The following is a 17,175-nucleotide window of genomic DNA, read 5'->3' as shown; positions in this document are numbered from 1 at the left end:
TAACTCAACGGCTAAGATTTTCTTATTGCTGTCAGTAAAAAGGATTAGAAAAAAAAAAAAAAAAACAAGAGACACGTTCCACGTAACGTGAGAAAAACGCTGAGCCACACGTGTCGCGGTCTCGTCTAGTTTAAGCAAACTCTCTCTCTCTCTCTCCCCTCTACACACACACAGCGTTTAACATCACTCTCTTCTTCTCAATCCTGAATCGTCTTTTCGGATATGGCTTTCAAGGTTACCGTCGTCTCAACATCCCCCATCGATGGCCAGAAGCCCGGAACCTCTGGTCTCCGTAAGAAGGTTCGTCGATCCAAATCTCCCTCCGTAAATCCAACGAAATCGATCTCGATCTCGATCCGATCTGTTTAGATTCTCACGATTAGGATTTTAAGCGAGATCAGTCATAACTGCGCATTTCATTTGGATTTAGATCCATGCATTGATCCATATGATTATGCTGTGCAGAATACTGTGTGAATCTTCTTCGTTGTTTTGGATCGGTTCTTCGCGATCACGTTGTTATCTTTGATTTGAGTATATACATTTGGGATGAATGTTAACCTGATACAACTGTATGAACACGTATAGAGCTTGACGTTACATGTTTGCACTGATGTGGCGAAACTGAGAGTATTTAGATTGGATTTGTTAGTGTAGCTCAGATCTCTATTTGTCATTCGTTTTCTAATATGAATGATCTTTGGATTGGTTAGTCTCCCATTGTTTAGTCTAGTGGTCTCTGCAGACGTGATTAAGCTAGCATCTTTTGGTGTCTCTGATTGGTGGTTTGTGTAACTGTGTGTAGGTGAAAGTGTTCAAGCAACCCAATTACCTTGAGAATTTTGTGCAAGCAACGTTTAATGCTCTTACTCCTCAGAAAGTCAAAGGTGAGTATTTTTTTCTTAGGCATATCTGCTTATTTCAAAAATATTCATGAGTGTTTGTTTATCTCTGCAGGTGCCACGCTCGTGGTCTCTGGTGATGGTCGCTACTACTCAAAGGATGCTGTTCAGGTAATTGCAATGTGATTCCTTTGTGTTCTTAAGCTCGCTGAGTGTAATCAGTGTATTCAATACTTCGCATATGAAGAGGATCTCTATAACTTTCGTTCTTTGGCTAAGACTGCAACTGTTACATATCTGGTGCCTGCTATTTCAGATGACGAGGGTTTCGAGATTTTCATTCACTTTTTTTATTTTATATCTGGACAGATCATAATTAAGATGGCAGCGGCTAATGGTGTACGCCGTGTGTGGGTTGGTAAAAACACTCTGATGTCAACTCCTGCTGTGTCAGCTGTGATTCGTGAAAGATCCGGGGCTGATGTTAGATCTCTTTTTCTAGCCTCATCTTTGTAGTGATATTTGAATGTGTTTTTTTTTTGTTGAGAGACTTACCCCAGTCTCCTTGTTACAGGGATCGAAAGCAACTGGAGCATTTATCTTAACAGCAAGTCACAACCCTGGTGGCCCTACTGAGGTCCGTTCTGTACTTGTTCTGTGCTCTGCCCCCTTTTTGTTTGGCTGCTTGTTTTATATTCATCTAACTCGATAAGAAGAAGCCTTGACTCGTGCCTCTTATACAGGATTTTGGAATCAAATACAATATGGAAAATGGAGGGCCTGCTCCTGAATCAATCACTGATAAGATTTACGAGAACACTAAGACAATCAAGGAGTACCCAATAGCAGAAGATCTACCCAATGTATAGAAACATTCTGAAGATTCCTCTCAGTTCAACATATTTTCCATTCTCTGTATTTTGTTTCATTCAAAGTTGATTTGGTCTCTGTTTAAATGCAACAGGTTGATATTTCTGCCATTGGTGTAACCAGTTTTGAAGGTCCTGAAGGAAAATTTGATGTTGAAGTTTTTGATTCCGCAGATGACTACGTTAAACTAATGAAGTGAGTTCCCTCAATCTGAGAGCATGATTCCAGAATATGCTCCCGAGTTTATGGTCTATCTGCATTCTCTATGTTTCTTTTTCCTAACAATATCTTCTTGCTCCCTTAAGGTCAATCTTCGACTTTGAATCCATCCGAAAGTTACTTTCATCTCCAAAATTTACGTTCTGGTATGTTCTTACATTGGTTCCTCAACCTCTTCCATTTGAGCTAAGTTTGATAATATATGTACCATCGATTTAATGTTATATTTTACTTTATTTTATGAAGTTATGATGCCTTGCACGGTGTTGCTGGGGCCTATGCACACCGCATCTTTGTAGAAGAACTCGGTGCGCAAGAAAGTGCCTTGTTGAACTGCGTACCCAAGGTCTTATTTTTTTTCTAACACAAAATACTATTCCTAAAAATGATTATTAACAGATCTCCAGTCTGACTAACTACCACAATACGACGTTTTTGTAGGAGGACTTTGGCGGAGGACATCCGGATCCCAATCTGACATATGCGAAGGAGCTTGTGGCACGAATGGGACTAGGTAAATCCGACACTGGAGGTGAACCTCCAGAGTTTGGTGCCGCTGCTGATGGTGACGCAGACCGTAACATGATCCTGGGTAAAAGGTAGCGTAGTAATGTTCTTAGATACATGGAACGGGTTTACGAAGTACACTTCTAAACTTAATTGTATCTCTTCTTATGTAGGTTCTTTGTAACTCCTTCGGATTCAGTTGCCATAATTGCTGCAAATGCCATTGAAGCCATCCCGTACTTCAGCTCTGGTTTGAAAGGTGTTGCAAGGTATTATACATCCGAACTTTTTTTTTATTTCTATCTGAATTCGGTCTATAATATATCTTTTTCCGCGTAATATATAACTTCCACTATTTATTTTAGGAGCATGCCAACCTCAGCTGCTCTAGATGTTGTTGCAAAAAGCTTGAATTTGAAGTTCTTTGAGGTACATGTCAACGTGCAACTTCTATATAGCTTCCTTTCCCCCGAACTTCGTGAAGTTTTTAACATGATAAAATCACATATCAGGTTCCAACAGGCTGGAAGTTTTTTGGTAACCTGATGGATGCCGGGATGTGTTCTGTCTGTGGAGAAGAAAGTTTTGGAACTGGTTAGTTTCTATATCCACACTCACACATCTGTTAATAAATTTAAAAACAATCTGTACGGTTCTGAGAGAAAGATGTTTTCACAGGCTCCGATCATATCCGTGAGAAAGATGGGATATGGGCAGTTCTTGCGTGGATGTCCATACTTGCTCACAAGAACAAGGATAGCATAGACGGTGACACTAAACTGGTGACGGTTGAAGACATTGTCCGCCAGCACTGGGCTACCTATGGCCGTCACTACTACACTCGTTACGACTATGAGGTAACAAGTTGTTAAGTTGTGTGATTGTATTATACCATACTATGCGGAAACAAACAGAACCCTTTTTGATATCTTTAAAATTTGTCCCCCAAAGAATGTAGACGCAGGTAAAGCCAAGGAACTGATGGAGCATTTGGTTAAATTGCAATCTTCAATTCCTGAAGTCAACAAGTAGGCAACACTTGAACTTTTCTAAATCCCTTCACTCATCAGTTTGGTGATCTGTTCTTTTTTCCTTAATTTTTTCTTGATTTGATTCAGGATTGTGAAAGGAATTCGTTCGGACGTGGCGAATGTCTCCAGTGCGGATGAGTTCGAGTACAAAGATCCAGTTGATGGTTCCATCTCAAAGCACCAGGGTATCCGTTACTTGTTTGAGGATGGATCGCGACTTGTAAGTCCCATCTTCTTTGGTTTTGAGTCTTTTTGTATATCAGCTAGAATAGAAAATAATCATATACAAAACATGTGGAGATAGTATTATAGTTAAACAAATATGAAATCAGTAACTGATTAATACTCTCTTGTTGTATGATCTAAAAATCAAATGAAGGTTTTCCGTCTGTCGGGAACTGGCTCGGAAGGAGCAACCATCAGGCTCTACATTGAACAGTACGAGAAGGATGCTTCGAAGATTGGACGAGAGTCCCAGGAAGCTCTGTCTCCACTGGTCAGATGTTTAAACAAAACCTTTCAAATATCCGTAACCTAATACACCAAAAGGGGTTTGCTCTCATTGTTGTTCTGATGTGTTGTGATTGACAGGTTGACATAGCTCTAAAGCTGTCCAAGATGGAGGAGTTCACGGGCCGATCAGCCCCCACCGTCATAACTTAAGAGGGTGGTCAGAAGTACAAACGATCTCAAATCTTACACTTATGTCTGTGTCTAAGGGATACTTTCTTCTCACTCTATATGAATAAATAAGCCTCAGGGAGACTTCACATTTCTTTTCGGAATCTTGAACAAGCCTGTTTTGAGTTATCGCGAAGAGCTTTATACTTGTTTGGATTTGACTTTTCTCGGTTTTGTTTTCTTGTTTTACATCTATTAGACTATTACATGATACAGTTGATCAAAAAAAAAAGAGACTATTACATGATAGATATAAGATTTTGTTATTACAGTTCAAACGAAGTTGCAAGTTTCATCTCTTTGCATTTAACTTTATTGAGACCAAAACACGTTGAGGTTAGTTTGCTAGCTTCTCCAGGTCGGAAAGTTGAATTTACATGATGTAACCAAGAAGAATACATACAACACTATCTTTTGTTGTGTTGGGCAAACACATTTAAATCAACAATCTAATCTCGAGTTATTTCAATTGGTTATATAGGATGGTTAGGCTTTCTTGGTTACAATACATCAATGGGCCTTTCTCGTAAATAGTGAAGTAGCTTTGTTTTCTTCGATTAAAAGGTGGAAATGGGATACATCTCCTAGTCCTAGCTGAGTGATGTGAGAGTGAGAAACATGGAAGGAGTAGAGGGGACATCACCTCATTTGTCCATCCTCCTCATCACTCAATCTCCTATACCTACTAAAATCATCTATACCCATAACTCTTTAATGAATTGTGGAAAGACTAAACTGACCTTGATTTGGGGGGATGGGTTGAATGAAAATCGAAAATTGTAATGTGATTGGGTTGGGTTTGTGATTGAAATCGTTGGTTTGGGAAGTTTGGTTAATGGTTTTATTAAAAAAAAATTAATTGAGAAAAGCTTAATCTTCTTCCTCCCCCCCCGCAGCTCCCCCCGCTCCCCTCCCCGAGCAGCTCCCTCCCCCATCCCCGCTCCCCCATCCGGCTCTGTCGCCGCAGCTTCTCTCCTCCTCCTCCATTTTCAAAGTGTTTCCGGAGGTCTAGAGTTGGGTATTGCAGGTAAACTCAGGTCCCCCAACTTCTCTTGAGAAATGCATGTATTTGGAATCGAGCTAGGAGCAATGCACAACGGCATTGTTTAGTTGATGGGTCAATTAGTATAGCGATTTGGTATAAAATGCATTAATGTGGTTGAATTAAACGTTGATAGATGCGATTCGAAACCTAGTGTTTTGGATTATTGTTGGAAAACTGAGAAAAGTGGAATAACTAGGAAAACTCGAACAACTGGTATAACTTTGTTTTTGTTGATCTTGTGCGATATTTTTGGCAGGATAGAATGACCAATAACGTATTCGTACATTTTACATATGAAGACTGCATGTATGGTATATCTGTGAAGGCATCAGTGGAGGATGTGACGTTGTCAATGTTACATGAAAAGATATATAAGAAGCTTGGGTTGGATGAACGTAAGGAAAAACTGAAATTGAGCTACATTCCGATGGTGATACGTTGCAAGAAAGCTGTAACTATTGCTGATGATGACGATCTTTATGTTTACCTCGGATGTGTCGATAAAGAGAACCAAAGATGTCTTTTGGTTGTGGAGAGTAGTGAAAGGTCGGGAGCGAGACCACAAGATAAACTTTCGATAGCGGGTAAAAGTTCTGTTGGTATGAACTACAACGATTTGCAGCTATTGGAACATGAAGTTGGACCTAATGCCATTACATTGTACGTTGGTGAGAACCAGGGGAATAACGAGGTGAGTGCTAAAGAGACTGGTACTGGTATGGAGACTGATACTGGTATGGAGACTGATACGGCTGCGGAGACTGATACGGCTGCGGAGACTGATACAGGTATGGAGAATGATACGGCTGCGGAGACTGATAAAGGTATGGAGAATGATACGGCTGCGGAAACTGATACTGGTATGGAGAATGATACTGCTACGGAGAATGAAACGGCTGCGGAGAATGAAACGGCTGCGGAGACTGATACCGTACATCCAACCGCCGATAAGTATGTTGAAGAGCCACCTGCAATAGTACGGAGTAGTTGTATAGAGGAATGGGGCGATGGTTTGAGTCTTAATAAACATGACGAATTTCCAAGTAAGAAGGCAATTCAGGAGATGGTGGATAGAGCTGCATATTGTGAATGTTATCGTTATGTCACTAAAAAGTCAGATCGAAATCGATTGGTGATAACATGTTCGCAAGCTGACTGCAAATGGGTAATACGAGCTTCAAGGATTGCTGGGACAGAAATTTTCTCAATAAAAAGCTACACGAAGATGCATACATGCTCGCGGACACAACAAAGTGACAGCAACGACAAGAGAAGAGCGTCAGCAGAAGTAGTGGCAAGTTTTTTGAATGAGGAATTCCCAGGAGATGTGCAAACTCCAACTCCAAAAGATATTAAGGCTCTGGTTAAGTCCAAACTTGGTGTCATGATATCCTACTCCACAGCATTGCGTGGAAAGAATTTGGCTTCTTGTGATACACGTGGTAGTCCGGAAGATAGCTACAGGATGATGTATAGCTATTTGTTCATGTTAGAGAAAATGAACACGGGAACAAAAACTAGTGTGAAATTGGATGACTCAGGTAAATTCAAGTACCTCTTCATAGCGTTGGGAGCTTGCATTGAAGGGTTTGCAGTTATGAGAAAAGTGATTGTTGTCGATGCAACATGGCTGAAGAACGGATATGGGGGTGTTCTAATTTTTGCCAAAGCTCAAGATCCTAACCGTCATTGCTATCCACTTGCGTTTGCTGTACTTGATGGAGAGAATCATGCTAGTTGGACCTGGTTTTTTGAGATGCTTAGAAGCGTTATACCAGACTCTTCTGAACTGGTTTTCATGAGTGATAGAAATCCAAGTCTGATATTTGCAATAGCAAACGTGTACCCTCAGGCTCACCATGGTCATTGTTTATGGCATTTGAAGGAAAATGTTAAAGGGCATGCTTCTAACGTCACCAAAGATGTAGTCGGGCATAGATTCATGGAGTTGGGAAAGATGTACACAATGGCTGATTTCAATGCTGCTTACGAAAGATTTAAGCTAAGGTTCCCTTCAGCTTACACGTATGTGGAGGAGAAAACTGAAAAAGACAAATGGGCAAGGGTTTTTTTCCCACGTGACAGGTACAACTTGGACACAAGCAACAGCGTGGAATCAATGAACAAAGTGTTTAGAGAGGCAAGGAGGTGGGCCTTGATACCAATGCTGGATTGTATCATTAGGACATTCTCTGATTGGTTTAATCAACGTCGGAAGGATGCTGTTTCACAATCATTGGGTACCATGCTAGTGCCTCTGGTTGAGAACTACTTGCACGATCTATGGGTTCTTGCGCGAACGCTACCTGTGCGGGAGCTTAATAGTTATGAGCTAGAGTACGAGGTCAAGGATAGTCATGGGAAGATGTTTTTGACGAACTTGATTGCCAAAACTTGTACTTGCAAGGTGTGGGATTATGAAAAGATTCCTTGTCTGCACGGACTGGCTGCTTATATCTATTACACTAATGAGGTGGATAATGGGGGTGGTAGGAGCCGTGATATCAACATAGTATATCATGAGTTGTGCTCAAAATACTATTGGACGGAACTGTGGGCATTGGCGTATTGCAGGACAATTTATGCTGTGCCAGACATGTCTGTATGGGAAGTCCCGGATCACATCAGGGAGCTGAAGATCATACCTCCGGATCCTATCAAGCGGAAGGGAAGGAAAAGAGTTAATAGACTTCCATCTGGTGGAGAACGCCGTAGGAGGACACAGAACAAAAAGCGGCCTAGGCAAAATTTTGGTTTCAATTGGCTGTTATTTGGAAATGGTTCAAGCCCTTCAGAGCAGAACACGGCCTAACCACAACTTGTTACTCTGTAATTTGTATTTTTTTTGGAAAACTCTGGAAAACTATTTTATCATCTTTGTAAAACTGCATTGTGTTTCGAGTGTGACATTATTATTATGTAGATGGAAACTTGATTCGTTATGACATTTACTATTATGATTACTCTAGTCTGACTAATAATTCAATTAAACATGTTTTTTTCAAAACTTTCTCAAAAATTATGAAAACTCTTACTATCTCCATAATAAACCTTATAGTTTCACTCACACTTTGTGAATGAAGAACATGTCACAAAAGAGATTATCAGGTAATGTTTGTTTCCCAAATATTTGTGCAGTGAACAAGATAAATATCATGTTCAAGTACTAAAATCGAAAGTAAAACAAGAAAACCAAACTGAAAGCACTGGTAACACTGAATAAATTATAAACCACAGAAAGTACAACTATGAGCAAATCTCGTAAAACTAGTATCTTATGTAAAACTAAGAACAAATTTCGGGGAGGGAAATGAAATTACATTGGCGCCAAAACATATGAGGGAAAATAATTATTTTAATTATTTTAACTATTTTCATTTTCTTTCTCTATTTTCTTCCATTTCCCCTCTATGTCACGTCCCATCTCTCTCTCTCTCCACTCCATCCCTCTACTTCTCTCCCTCCTCCCCCTTCTTTACCGAGCCATCTCTCTCTCTCTCTCTCTCTCCACTCCACTCCATCCCTCATTCCTCTCTCTCGATCTCTTTCGGTTTCTCCCATTTCTCTCTGACAGTAATAACTGAAGCATGACTCATCCCGACGAGGAGTACAGTCACATGAAGGCCTTGAAGAGACACAACGACATGCTTGGTTTCGTGGCTGATGCGCAGTACGGCGTCCCGACCAAGTGCCCGTGTGGTGGAGGTATCATTCCCGAGGTATCTCCGTGTAACAAGTTTCCCAATGATTTTGATACGCAACCTGGAAGGAGGTACTTCACCTGCAAAAACTTTGAGGTAATTTTCATGTTGTGCAAAACTGGTAAAACTTGTATAACTAGAACCTGCTAAGCAGGTAAAACTTGCATAACTTGCTAGGAAAACTAGGAAAACTAGGAAAACTAGGAAAACTAGAAAAACTAGAAAAAACTAGGAAAACTAGAAAAACTAGAAAAAACTAGAAAAACTAGAAAAAACTAGAAAACTAGGAAAACTAGGAAACTGGTAAAACTGGAAAACTTGAAAAACTTGTATAACTTGTGATAAAACTTGTGCAGAATAATGGTCTCCACTTTCGTACGCCGTGGGTGATCGCGATTCAGGACGAGGTTACTAAGTTAGTAGACCGTGTCAAAGAGATGGCTGAGGAGATTGATCGCCTCAAGGCTCAGCTTTACCAACTCCACCGTCCATGATCCCATCTTGTTGCTCTAAGTTGTTGTTGTTCTAAGTTGTTGTTGTTCTATGTCTTATGATGGTACTTTGATCCATGTTGCTACTTTCCTTCTCTATGTGTGTGTCTTATGACTCTATGTGTGTGTCTTATGACTTAAACTATCTATCTAATGTTTATGTGTTTTGTGGTTTACTTCTCTATGCGTGTGTCTTGTGACATTATACTAAAATAACAAGTTTGCAACATCAAACCAAAATCAAGAAAATGATTAACTAAAAGTCGAAAAATGATTAACTAAAGTCACAGACCAAATCTATATTATCATTCAGGACGTGAAAATGATTAACCAAAAGTCGAAACTCTATATAACTAATTGACATGAAAATGATTAACTAAAAGTTTGCAACATCAAACCGAAATAACAAGTTCAAAGTACCATCAAATCAAAATAACAAGTTGAAAGTACCAAAAAGCAAACATATAAAAGACACACAAAATAAGTTCAAAGCACAAGACATTGTGCTCTTAAGATCAAGTCACAACCAACATAGACGCGTCCCCAACTAGAACACATGATCTTCCTAGTTCACCCGGGAGGAAGAAGCAATGTCACCTGCAGATTTAAGACACTCCTTACTTGGAGAACAGACACACATCAATGGCAAAGTGTTCCCATCTCCAACCACATTGAAGACAAAGCTGTCTCCAATGTGGCATTTGTTTTCAGCACAGAACTTTCTCCACCCTTTGATGTAGTAGAAGCCGCCTGATTCGTTAAATCGCATTGACACATTCCACGCCTTTCCCTCTATGTTCACTAGTTTCGCCTTCTTGCATTCTTTGTTCAGAGCATTACAACCAGTAGCCCCCACAGGGAGATTCTGCAACAAAAGAACATAAACATATGTGTCAGAACAACATAAAGATGTGTAAGTACACAAAAGAACACTCGTTTCACTCACAAGTTTGTCTTCACGGACATTAGAATCCGTGACCTCAGCCTTAAAACAGTAGTCCCACGAGTAAGAAAACCTAGCCCCTGTTCCTGCTGAAACACAAGAAACAAACAACAACTTCAAAAAACCTCATAAGTAACCTATGCTAGTGCGGTGACTTTGAATCACACTTACTATTGTTCTGGTGGTCATGGGCTTCTTCCATTGAGTTGGGATATGTGTACTGGATGTCACAGCAGCTCGGACCAAAGGGAGTGACGTGAAAGACCATGGAACCTTTGAGTTTGAAGATGACAATGTCTCCTATTCGAAGGTCATGTGCCTCAGCGAACTCCTTCCAACCTCGGGTGAGTCGCCTCTCTTCTTGTATCACTTGCCATGTTTGATCCATAGCGTCGGATGTTAGTGTCCATGTGTTCCCATTCGTCTTCCCTTGGATGTGCTTGGAGAAAAATACAATGGGTATTGTCTGCAATCAAGATTTGAGGTAAGTTACACAAACAAGGAAGAAATCAGGTTCTTGCAATCAAGAAAAGGCAATACAGAGAGTGTGTTTACCAAGTGAGTCTGGAATCCAGGAAGCAAAGGTTGGAAGAAATGAGGTTCTTGCGGTTGCACCATCTGCAAACAAGAAACAAAAGCTAGACAAAGTTAGACGCATGTCAAGGAACTTGCTAAAGTCACAGACCAAATCTATATCATTCTATATCATTTTCAGTTTTATTTAACCATTTGCTAAAACCGAAAACTAGCAAATGAACTCAATCAAGCATCATGAACTCCATCGACTGAGCTAGCATAAAATTCTCAATCAAGCATCATGCACTCGATATAACCAAAACTAGCATCATGAACTCGATCAACAGATCTAATTCATGAACTCAATCAATCAAATACGCTAAGCAAAGCCGTCACTCGATCGATGGACCGAATCTAAAAAACCCTAAGCAACTTAATTAACCATTTGGTGGTGTCGCCATCTAAAAAACCCTAAGCAACACTAAACAAAGCCGACGTTTTCTCCAACCCTAAAGAAATGAACCGACGTTTTGTAGTTTCTTCATAAAAATGGTAAACTCGATCGATGGAGAAACAGAACCGACGAGGAAGACATACCTTCGGTTGTGTCGCTATCGGTGGGATTGGCCGTTGCTGGTCAGGAGTCTCCTCTTCGGTGGAATTGGCCGTCGCTGGTGGGGGTAGCGGGGATCTCCCTCGGTTGTGTCGCCGAAGTGTCGAGAGAGGGAAGGGCTTCCCGAAAATGAGAGGGAATCGGGTCTGGTTTGGGGATTTAAGATAGGGAATTGGTACCATTCGGTTTTTGGACGGTTATGTTTTAATTTCGGGTCGAAATTAGGGATTGGTTCGTGGTTCAACTCAATTCGGTTATTCCTTTGGTTAAGGTAGGTACAACCGGTAAATACTTCAAATGTTCTAGGGTTAAATGTAATTTCCGGCTTTTTATTTAACTTACCATTTTTGTTTTGTTTTCATGTCTTACAGAGATTAGAGATATAGCTGGGTGGGTATAGGAGATGATGTCCCGGAGTAGAGCTTGAACTGGAGAGAAGAAGCAAGTTCTTGAACAACTTGATACAGCAGAAGAAGAAAGCTAAAGAGCAGCAAGACCAGAAAGACGAGTTCAATGTCCGAGTTCGAGCTTCCGACATGCCTCTGTCAGTGCAAAACAGGGCATTCAGTTTGTCCCGTGAGCTCTTGGATGCTACGCCTGGAAAGGCCGACAACAAACGACTCGCTCTCGCCCTTAAAAAGGTCACATCTTTTACTTCAAAAATCGCTTCTTTATTCGCATCACCGATGGAGTCTAGTACTGTGGAGTGAAAGTTGACACAGAATCAAGTAGTATGCTAGTTTTGGGCTACGTCTTAATTCGCATTCTTTCTGTAAACTGTGGTGGTGTTGTCTTCTCGATCTTGCTTGATTTAGTGATGTGTACTTGCATATTATCGAACATGGTCCCATATTTGTTTTTTGGCTTTCATCAACTTTGTTCCATTGTTATATTTTCCATTTGTAGCTTCTGTTAGTCTACTTAACTTGGCTTTCTTGTGTACTGCGAGGATGATAGTATGCATCTCTTTTGTGATAAGTCTTGGAAACTGGATGTTCCTTATTGCTTATTGAGATAATTGGTTTCAGCTGACTTTTTCTGTTCTATTAAGAGTTAGATGCTACCTGATGATAAATCTTAAGCATTTTGCTTTAGGAATTGAGACTTGCCTAAATGGAAACTTCTTTCTACAAAGGATGAAAGGACTCGGTTTTCTTCTGGTAGACCGGTTTACATTGGTTTCACAATATGTGTTAGCAGGGTCGCTTTCTGTTTGTTTCAGTGTTCACTAATCTCTGAAATCCTAATCGTGGTTACCATTTTTAGCTTTTATGATTGGCGTACAAGTCAGTTTCTACTGTTTGACTGACTTGTTTACCTGTCTTGTGGTTTCCCTTATCTCTTTGTTTTCTTCCAACTTGATCTTTTGTTCCTTTTTCAAACGACATGTTGCAGCAAATTTACATAAACTTTACTTTTGCTCTACTCATGAAACAAAGTTACCATCTGTCTTACAATTTCAGGACTTCGATTCTGCCTACGGCCCTGCATGGCATTGCATTGTTGGGACCAGCTTTGGTTCATACGTGACTCATTCCGTTGGAGGATTCTTATATTTCCAGATCGACAAGGTTTATGTTCTTCTATTCAAGACTGCTGTGGAACCCCTAGATCACCAATAAGAAAGCTGATCCATCAAAACATAAAGAAGAGCATCTTCAGTTAGTTCTGTTTTTCAATTTCTGTCCTGTATTCTTATTTCTAATTCGATATGTCAATCTTCTAGACAACATCTTTGATACAAATCAAGAATAGGTTTGTCTCATTCATGTTCTGTAATTACAAGTGAACTTGATGTTCTTAAGAAACTTCTATTTTCGGTACTGTGTATATGTTTTTTGAGTAGGATAGTGGAAGAACTCATCCACCAATTAAAAACTAAGAGAAGGTTTATTAGGGTCATAAACTCATAATCACTTGTTTTTTGGTGGACATATATATATAATCTCAAACAGCAGTATAACATTCAAGTCATAGGCAATATCAAAAGCTTCAAATGATGTTTTATATACATTATCCCTTCTATTAATACAAATTGATGATTCCCTTCAACTTCTCTCTCTTCACATCACACAACATTTAGCTGGTCCCTTTGGGTCAGCCCTAGCTTCCTCAGTACCTGGAGAAGCAAGATATTGATTAGAAGCCTGATGGTCATAAACAAACACACAGGCATGTCAAACTAGGTTACAAAAATTACCTTCCGGGGGTTGAGCTAACTTGCGGTTATGGGAAGTCATCATTTCCTTTTTCAGCTTAATCAGAATGTCCTCCATTGTGTATTCTCGCCTCCAGTTAGCGAGCATAGGGAAGAGACTCGGTTCAACCTGATTTCATACATTTTAGATACAATAAGCTGATATAAATACAACACCAAGTAGTATATCAGGAATGAAGTCAGAGAGCTTACCACTCCAGTTTCAGGGTTGACACAAGCCATGTTAATCCGGGTCTGGAACCTCACAGTTGGTGGACTTTCAGGGTATTCCTTGCCACAGAAGAGCTTCAGCTGGAATATTTTCCCTTCGTATGCAGTCTGATACCCATTCATCACCACAAAAAAAACATCCTCAATCTTCTCAAAACCCAAAAGCAGAAAGCAAACAGTTTTCTTTCTTGTGCTAAAACTTCTGGACTACTTGAAGTAAAGCAGCATAGCTAAAAGTTATGGATAATTTCCACTAAAAGCCCCACAAGCAACTACTTACATAAGGGCAGAAGGATATTACCCAAAACATAGTGACAAAAGGTAGAAGAAGACTCTCAAGCACCCAAATTGGGATCAATATCATCAAAAACACAAAAACAGAAACCAAACAATGTCTTTCTTCTACTTTAGTCCACGCTAATCAATAGTGGTCATGAAAATGTAGACAAAGAGCATTTGGAGTAAAACCACCTCAGATGATGTAACCAAAACTTACCCATCATTTCGAGTAAAAAGCTAATTACTTTAGGCCACAGAGATATTACCCAAAACATAAAAACAACAACTAGAAGAAGACTCTTAACCATCCTCTCCCAAAAAAGTGTTAAAAATTGCATCTTTAATCAACCAAACGCATAAAGAGAACGAAAAGCCATCAACTTTGAATCTTAAACAATCAACACACAGAGGAGAAGACGGATAATACATTATGAGGGCCGAGGATGGTGCCAGTCCAAGACTGCATATAGATATCATCAGCATCATCCATCCCATAGCTTACGGTACCATCTCCGATACCTTTCTCGCCTCTCTCAAGCTCCTCCAACAATCTAAAGTTCCTTGGCACTACACACACAATAAAAATTCAAACGCAGATTCATCGATCAGATTCTTAGATCCGATCGCATTTTGTGTAGATCGTGTGAATACGGAAACCCTAGATCCGGAAAATCAATTGACGAGAGCGATTAATGGAATTGAAGGGGGCTTACCGACGACTTTAGCTTCCTCGGAGCTCATGGCCTGGATCGTGGACGAGTCTCAGGTGAAATGATAAGGTTAGGTGAGAGAGAGAGAGAGAGAGATCAACGATATCTAAAGAGAGAGATCAGAAGGAGAGATAAGATGGATAGAGAGAGAGAGAGAGACTGTTCACCATAAGGATGTGTAGAAGAAAAATGATGAAGATGCTCTTTTATCATTTCAATGATTAATGTGGGAATATCCAATATTTAACTAATTTTGTGTTACCTATTTTTGAAATTTTTTAGAAAATGATTCCAAAAAGCAGATCAGTTTACTATTGTAGACAAATATTTTCACGATTTCTAAATATTCTATTACAATTATTTAATTTTTGTTAGTTGAGATTCTTTCATGTACTCCATTATTTACCAAATATTTATATGACAAATTATTATGTAATGTTTTTTTTTTGACAGCAAACGATTATGTAATGTGTAGTTGCAAATTTGCAATTGTTAATACATCGTATATTACAAACTATTAGTCCAATTTACAAACTATGGCCTCATATCAATTTTGATTTTTGACTATAACAAAATCAACCTTTACTAGACATTAACTTTTTTTTTCTCTTGCCACTCATTGGTTGGCCCTGTTACATTACTTTAATTAAAGCCTGAGGAGACATTTAACTAGAAGGAAATAAACAAAAGATTCTAACAAAAATACATATCATATGATAATCAAAAAAAAAACTAGCCAAAAGCTGGAGAAAATGGGTTTTATTCTCCAGTGTAATTAACACTTTTAATACTTAACTACTGCTTGCACATATTTAATCCTCAAGTAAATGTTGACCATAAAGTACTGTAGTTGGGTATTAAAAATGTTAATCACAAATACTTAGGAAACTAAAAATCCTTCCCCCCCCAAAGCCGGTGAAGTAAAAAAAAAATTATTAGAACTAAAGCCCACAAGGCCCAACTTATCATTGAATTCTTTCGCGCAATAGAAACTGTTCATGCTCATCTGGTACCATTGGGTCTAAAGCACTCCACAAGGCCCATTAAAAGCCCAAACACTAAACCCTAGCCCGTCGTCTCCTATATAAAAACCTTTTAACTCCTCAGAAGAAGCTTAGAAGATCTAATCAAAAAATGGCGACGGCGTTGAAGAAGAACAGGAAGAAGAGAGGCCACGTCAGCGCGGGGCACGGGCGTATCGGGAAGCACCGCAAGCATCCGGGAGGTCGCGGAAACGCGGGAGGCATGCACCACCACCGGATCCTCTTCGACAAGTACCATCCGGGATACTTCGGGAAAGTAGGGATGAGGTACTTCCACAAGCTCCGCAACAAGTTCTACTGCCCCATCGTCAACCTCGACAGGCTCTGGTCGCTGGTTCCGGAGGACGTGAAGGCCAAGGCGGGGAAGGATGATAAGGTGCCGATGATCGACGTGACGCAGCACGGGTTCTTTAAGGTGTTGGGGAAAGGGCATTTGCCTGAGGGCAAGCCGTTTGTGGTGAAGGCGAAGCTTATTTCGAAGACTGCTGAGAAGAAGATTAAGGAGGCTGGTGGTGCTGTTGTGCTCACTGCCTAGGTTAGATTGATTTTTCGTTTTAATTATTGTCTTTATCTGTTTTTGATATCGTTGTTGAACACAAAGTTTGTTGCTTTATTGATTTTTGGAATGAGAGATATTTTGATCATTATCATTGGATTATACTCATTTGGTGTTTGAACATGGTAGCTTTGGATTATCTAATGTATCATTCCAGATTCAATGTTAGCTTTGCTTTTGCTCTTCAATCTCTAATTCATTCGTAAAAATATTTTCATAAGTTTCATCAAATGCCGTAAGTGTGTGTCTTTGGGTAAATCTGAAGCTCAAATATTTCGTAATGTTATAACAAAGTTTATTCACTTTGTTTTTGTGAGAGATTGTATTGGTTTTGTAGTTCATATCATCTGCATTTTCAATTACGCATCGACATGGACTAGCACAACAATGACCATTTGCTCTTATCTATTTAATACTCCTTACTTTTACACATATTAAGAAAACACATTAAACTATCATAATAAATATATTATTTTCTCTAATTTTTAATTTTTAATAATTTTTAACCAATAATAATTCAATAAGTTGAATTAATTTTTCTGAAACTTAACATTTTTTCATAGAAAACACAAAAAAAATACATTTTTTTGGAACAAATTTTTTTTATAAAAAGTCAATCATTAAAGAAAGAAGGGAGTAATTTCTTATCCTTGGCTCCCCAGTTTCCTTATTCTAGCTTCTGCCTAAGTGCCTATGATGC

General features: G+C 39.5%; 6 protein-coding genes and 1 long non-coding RNA gene across 12 annotated transcripts; 4 read left to right on the top strand and 3 right to left on the bottom strand.

The window, feature by feature from the left end:
- Positions 1-73: 73 nt before the first annotated feature.
- LOC103835677 (probable phosphoglucomutase, cytoplasmic 1) lies at positions 74-4,348 on the top strand. The gene is made up of 18 exons (XM_009111865.3): positions 74-300; positions 806-887; positions 958-1,013; positions 1,212-1,325; positions 1,417-1,479; positions 1,586-1,705; positions 1,807-1,907; positions 2,018-2,077; positions 2,178-2,277; positions 2,373-2,530; positions 2,612-2,707; positions 2,804-2,867; positions 2,951-3,032; positions 3,117-3,295; positions 3,390-3,466; positions 3,557-3,689; positions 3,849-3,965; positions 4,061-4,348. The coding sequence occupies exons 1-18, from the start codon at positions 223-225 to the stop codon at positions 4,130-4,132; spliced, it is 1,752 nt and encodes a 583-aa protein (XP_009110113.1). The 5' UTR covers positions 74-222; the 3' UTR covers positions 4,133-4,348.
- Positions 4,183-4,618, bottom strand: LOC117127185. Its single transcript, XR_004449999.1, has 2 exons — positions 4,394-4,618; positions 4,183-4,350 (listed from the first exon to the last, which is right to left on the bottom strand). It is a non-coding gene; the product is annotated as an uncharacterized LOC117127185 (long non-coding RNA).
- LOC103835676 (dynein light chain 1, cytoplasmic) lies at positions 4,400-13,282 on the top strand. Of its 3 annotated transcripts, XM_033276658.1 has the most exons (4): positions 4,400-4,486; positions 4,715-4,774; positions 11,873-12,100; positions 12,923-13,282. In XM_033276658.1, the coding sequence occupies exons 2-4, from the start codon at positions 4,769-4,771 to the stop codon at positions 13,079-13,081; spliced, it is 393 nt and encodes a 130-aa protein (XP_033132549.1). In that variant the 5' UTR covers positions 4,400-4,486; positions 4,715-4,768; the 3' UTR covers positions 13,082-13,282. The 3 variants fall into 3 exon arrangements, with proteins under 3 accessions (XP_033132549.1, XP_033132548.1, XP_018509116.2); XM_033276657.1 differs by lacking the exon at positions 4,400-4,486 and having other exon boundaries at positions 4,632-4,783; positions 11,882-12,100; XM_018653600.2 differs by lacking the exon at positions 4,400-4,486 and having other exon boundaries at positions 4,641-4,774.
- Positions 8,746-9,569, top strand: LOC117127183. The gene is made up of 2 exons (XM_033276659.1): positions 8,746-8,992; positions 9,253-9,569. The coding sequence occupies exons 1-2, from the start codon at positions 8,783-8,785 to the stop codon at positions 9,388-9,390; spliced, it is 348 nt and encodes a 115-aa protein (XP_033132550.1). The 5' UTR covers positions 8,746-8,782; the 3' UTR covers positions 9,391-9,569.
- On the bottom strand, positions 9,745-11,876 carry LOC103835675 (B3 domain-containing protein REM7-like). 4 transcript variants are annotated; one of them, XM_009111862.3, is made up of 5 exons: positions 11,444-11,876; positions 10,886-10,948; positions 10,502-10,796; positions 10,334-10,419; positions 9,745-10,252 (listed from the first exon to the last, which is right to left on the bottom strand). In XM_009111862.3, exons 1-5 carry the CDS (start codon positions 11,639-11,641, stop codon positions 9,953-9,955), a joined length of 942 nt encoding a protein of 313 aa, XP_009110110.1. In that variant the 5' UTR covers positions 11,642-11,876; the 3' UTR covers positions 9,745-9,952. The 4 variants fall into 4 exon arrangements, with proteins under 4 accessions (XP_009110110.1, XP_009110111.1, XP_033132536.1 ...); XM_009111863.3 differs by having other exon boundaries at positions 10,334-10,416; XM_033276645.1 differs by having other exon boundaries at positions 9,745-10,419.
- Positions 13,283-13,361: 79 nt separating the features above from the next.
- On the bottom strand, positions 13,362-15,111 carry LOC103835674 (ubiquitin-conjugating enzyme E2 variant 1A). The gene is made up of 5 exons (XM_009111861.3): positions 14,880-15,111; positions 14,594-14,733; positions 13,870-13,995; positions 13,660-13,786; positions 13,362-13,578 (listed from the first exon to the last, which is right to left on the bottom strand). The coding sequence occupies exons 1-5, from the start codon at positions 14,905-14,907 to the stop codon at positions 13,523-13,525; spliced, it is 477 nt and encodes a 158-aa protein (XP_009110109.1). The 5' UTR covers positions 14,908-15,111; the 3' UTR covers positions 13,362-13,522.
- Positions 15,112-15,972: 861 nt separating this feature from the next.
- Positions 15,973-16,592, top strand: LOC103835673 (60S ribosomal protein L27a-2-like). Its single transcript, XM_009111860.3, has one exon. It carries the CDS (start codon positions 16,011-16,013, stop codon positions 16,452-16,454), a length of 444 nt encoding a protein of 147 aa, XP_009110108.1. The 5' UTR covers positions 15,973-16,010; the 3' UTR covers positions 16,455-16,592.
- The last annotated feature ends 583 nt before the right edge of the window (positions 16,593-17,175 follow it).

Source organism: Brassica rapa, chromosome A08, assembly GCF_000309985.2.
Source record: "Brassica rapa cultivar Chiifu-401-42 chromosome A08, CAAS_Brap_v3.01, whole genome shotgun sequence".
Classification (NCBI taxonomy): Eukaryota; Viridiplantae; Streptophyta; class Magnoliopsida; order Brassicales; family Brassicaceae; genus Brassica; species Brassica rapa.
The sequence above is the reverse complement of the archived record's forward strand: the minus strand, read 5'-3'. Positions and strand labels throughout refer to the sequence as shown.

Coding starts and splice junctions, on each gene's coding strand:
- LOC103835673 (XM_009111860.3), top strand. CDS start 16,011: ATGGCGACGGCGTTGAAGAAGAACAGGAAGAAGAGAGGCCACGTCAGC.
- LOC103835676 (XM_033276658.1), top strand. Junction 12,101..12,922: donor TCGCTCTCGCCCTTAAAAAG/GTCACATCTTTT, acceptor TTACAATTTCAG/GACTTCGATTCTGCCTACGG.
- LOC117127183 (XM_033276659.1), top strand. CDS start 8,783: ATGACTCATCCCGACGAGGAGTACAGTCACATGAAGGCCTTGAAGAGA. Junction 8,993..9,252: donor TCACCTGCAAAAACTTTGAG/GTAATTTTCATG, acceptor AAACTTGTGCAG/AATAATGGTCTCCACTTTCG.
- LOC103835675 (XM_033276645.1), bottom strand. CDS start 11,641: ATGGTACCAATTCCCTATCTTAAATCCCCAAACCAGACCCGATTCCCT. Junction 10,949..11,443: donor CGATAGCGACACAACCGAAG/GTATGTCTTCCT, acceptor TCTTGTTTGCAG/ATGGTGCAACCGCAAGAACC. Junction 10,420..10,501: donor CCATGACCACCAGAACAATA/GTAAGTGTGATT, acceptor CTTGTGTTTCAG/CAGGAACAGGGGCTAGGTTT.
- LOC103835677 (XM_009111865.3), top strand. CDS start 223: ATGGCTTTCAAGGTTACCGTCGTCTCAACATCCCCCATCGATGGCCAG. Junction 2,278..2,372: donor TGTTGAACTGCGTACCCAAG/GTCTTATTTTTT, acceptor ACGTTTTTGTAG/GAGGACTTTGGCGGAGGACA. Junction 3,033..3,116: donor AGAAGAAAGTTTTGGAACTG/GTTAGTTTCTAT, acceptor ATGTTTTCACAG/GCTCCGATCATATCCGTGAG.
- LOC103835674 (XM_009111861.3), bottom strand. CDS start 14,907: ATGAGCTCCGAGGAAGCTAAAGTCGTCG. Junction 13,996..14,593: donor CCATCCTCGGCCCTCATAAT/GTATTATCCGTC, acceptor AATGGGTATCAG/ACTGCATACGAAGGGAAAAT. Junction 13,787..13,869: donor TCAACCCTGAAACTGGAGTG/GTAAGCTCTCTG, acceptor GTATGAAATCAG/GTTGAACCGAGTCTCTTCCC.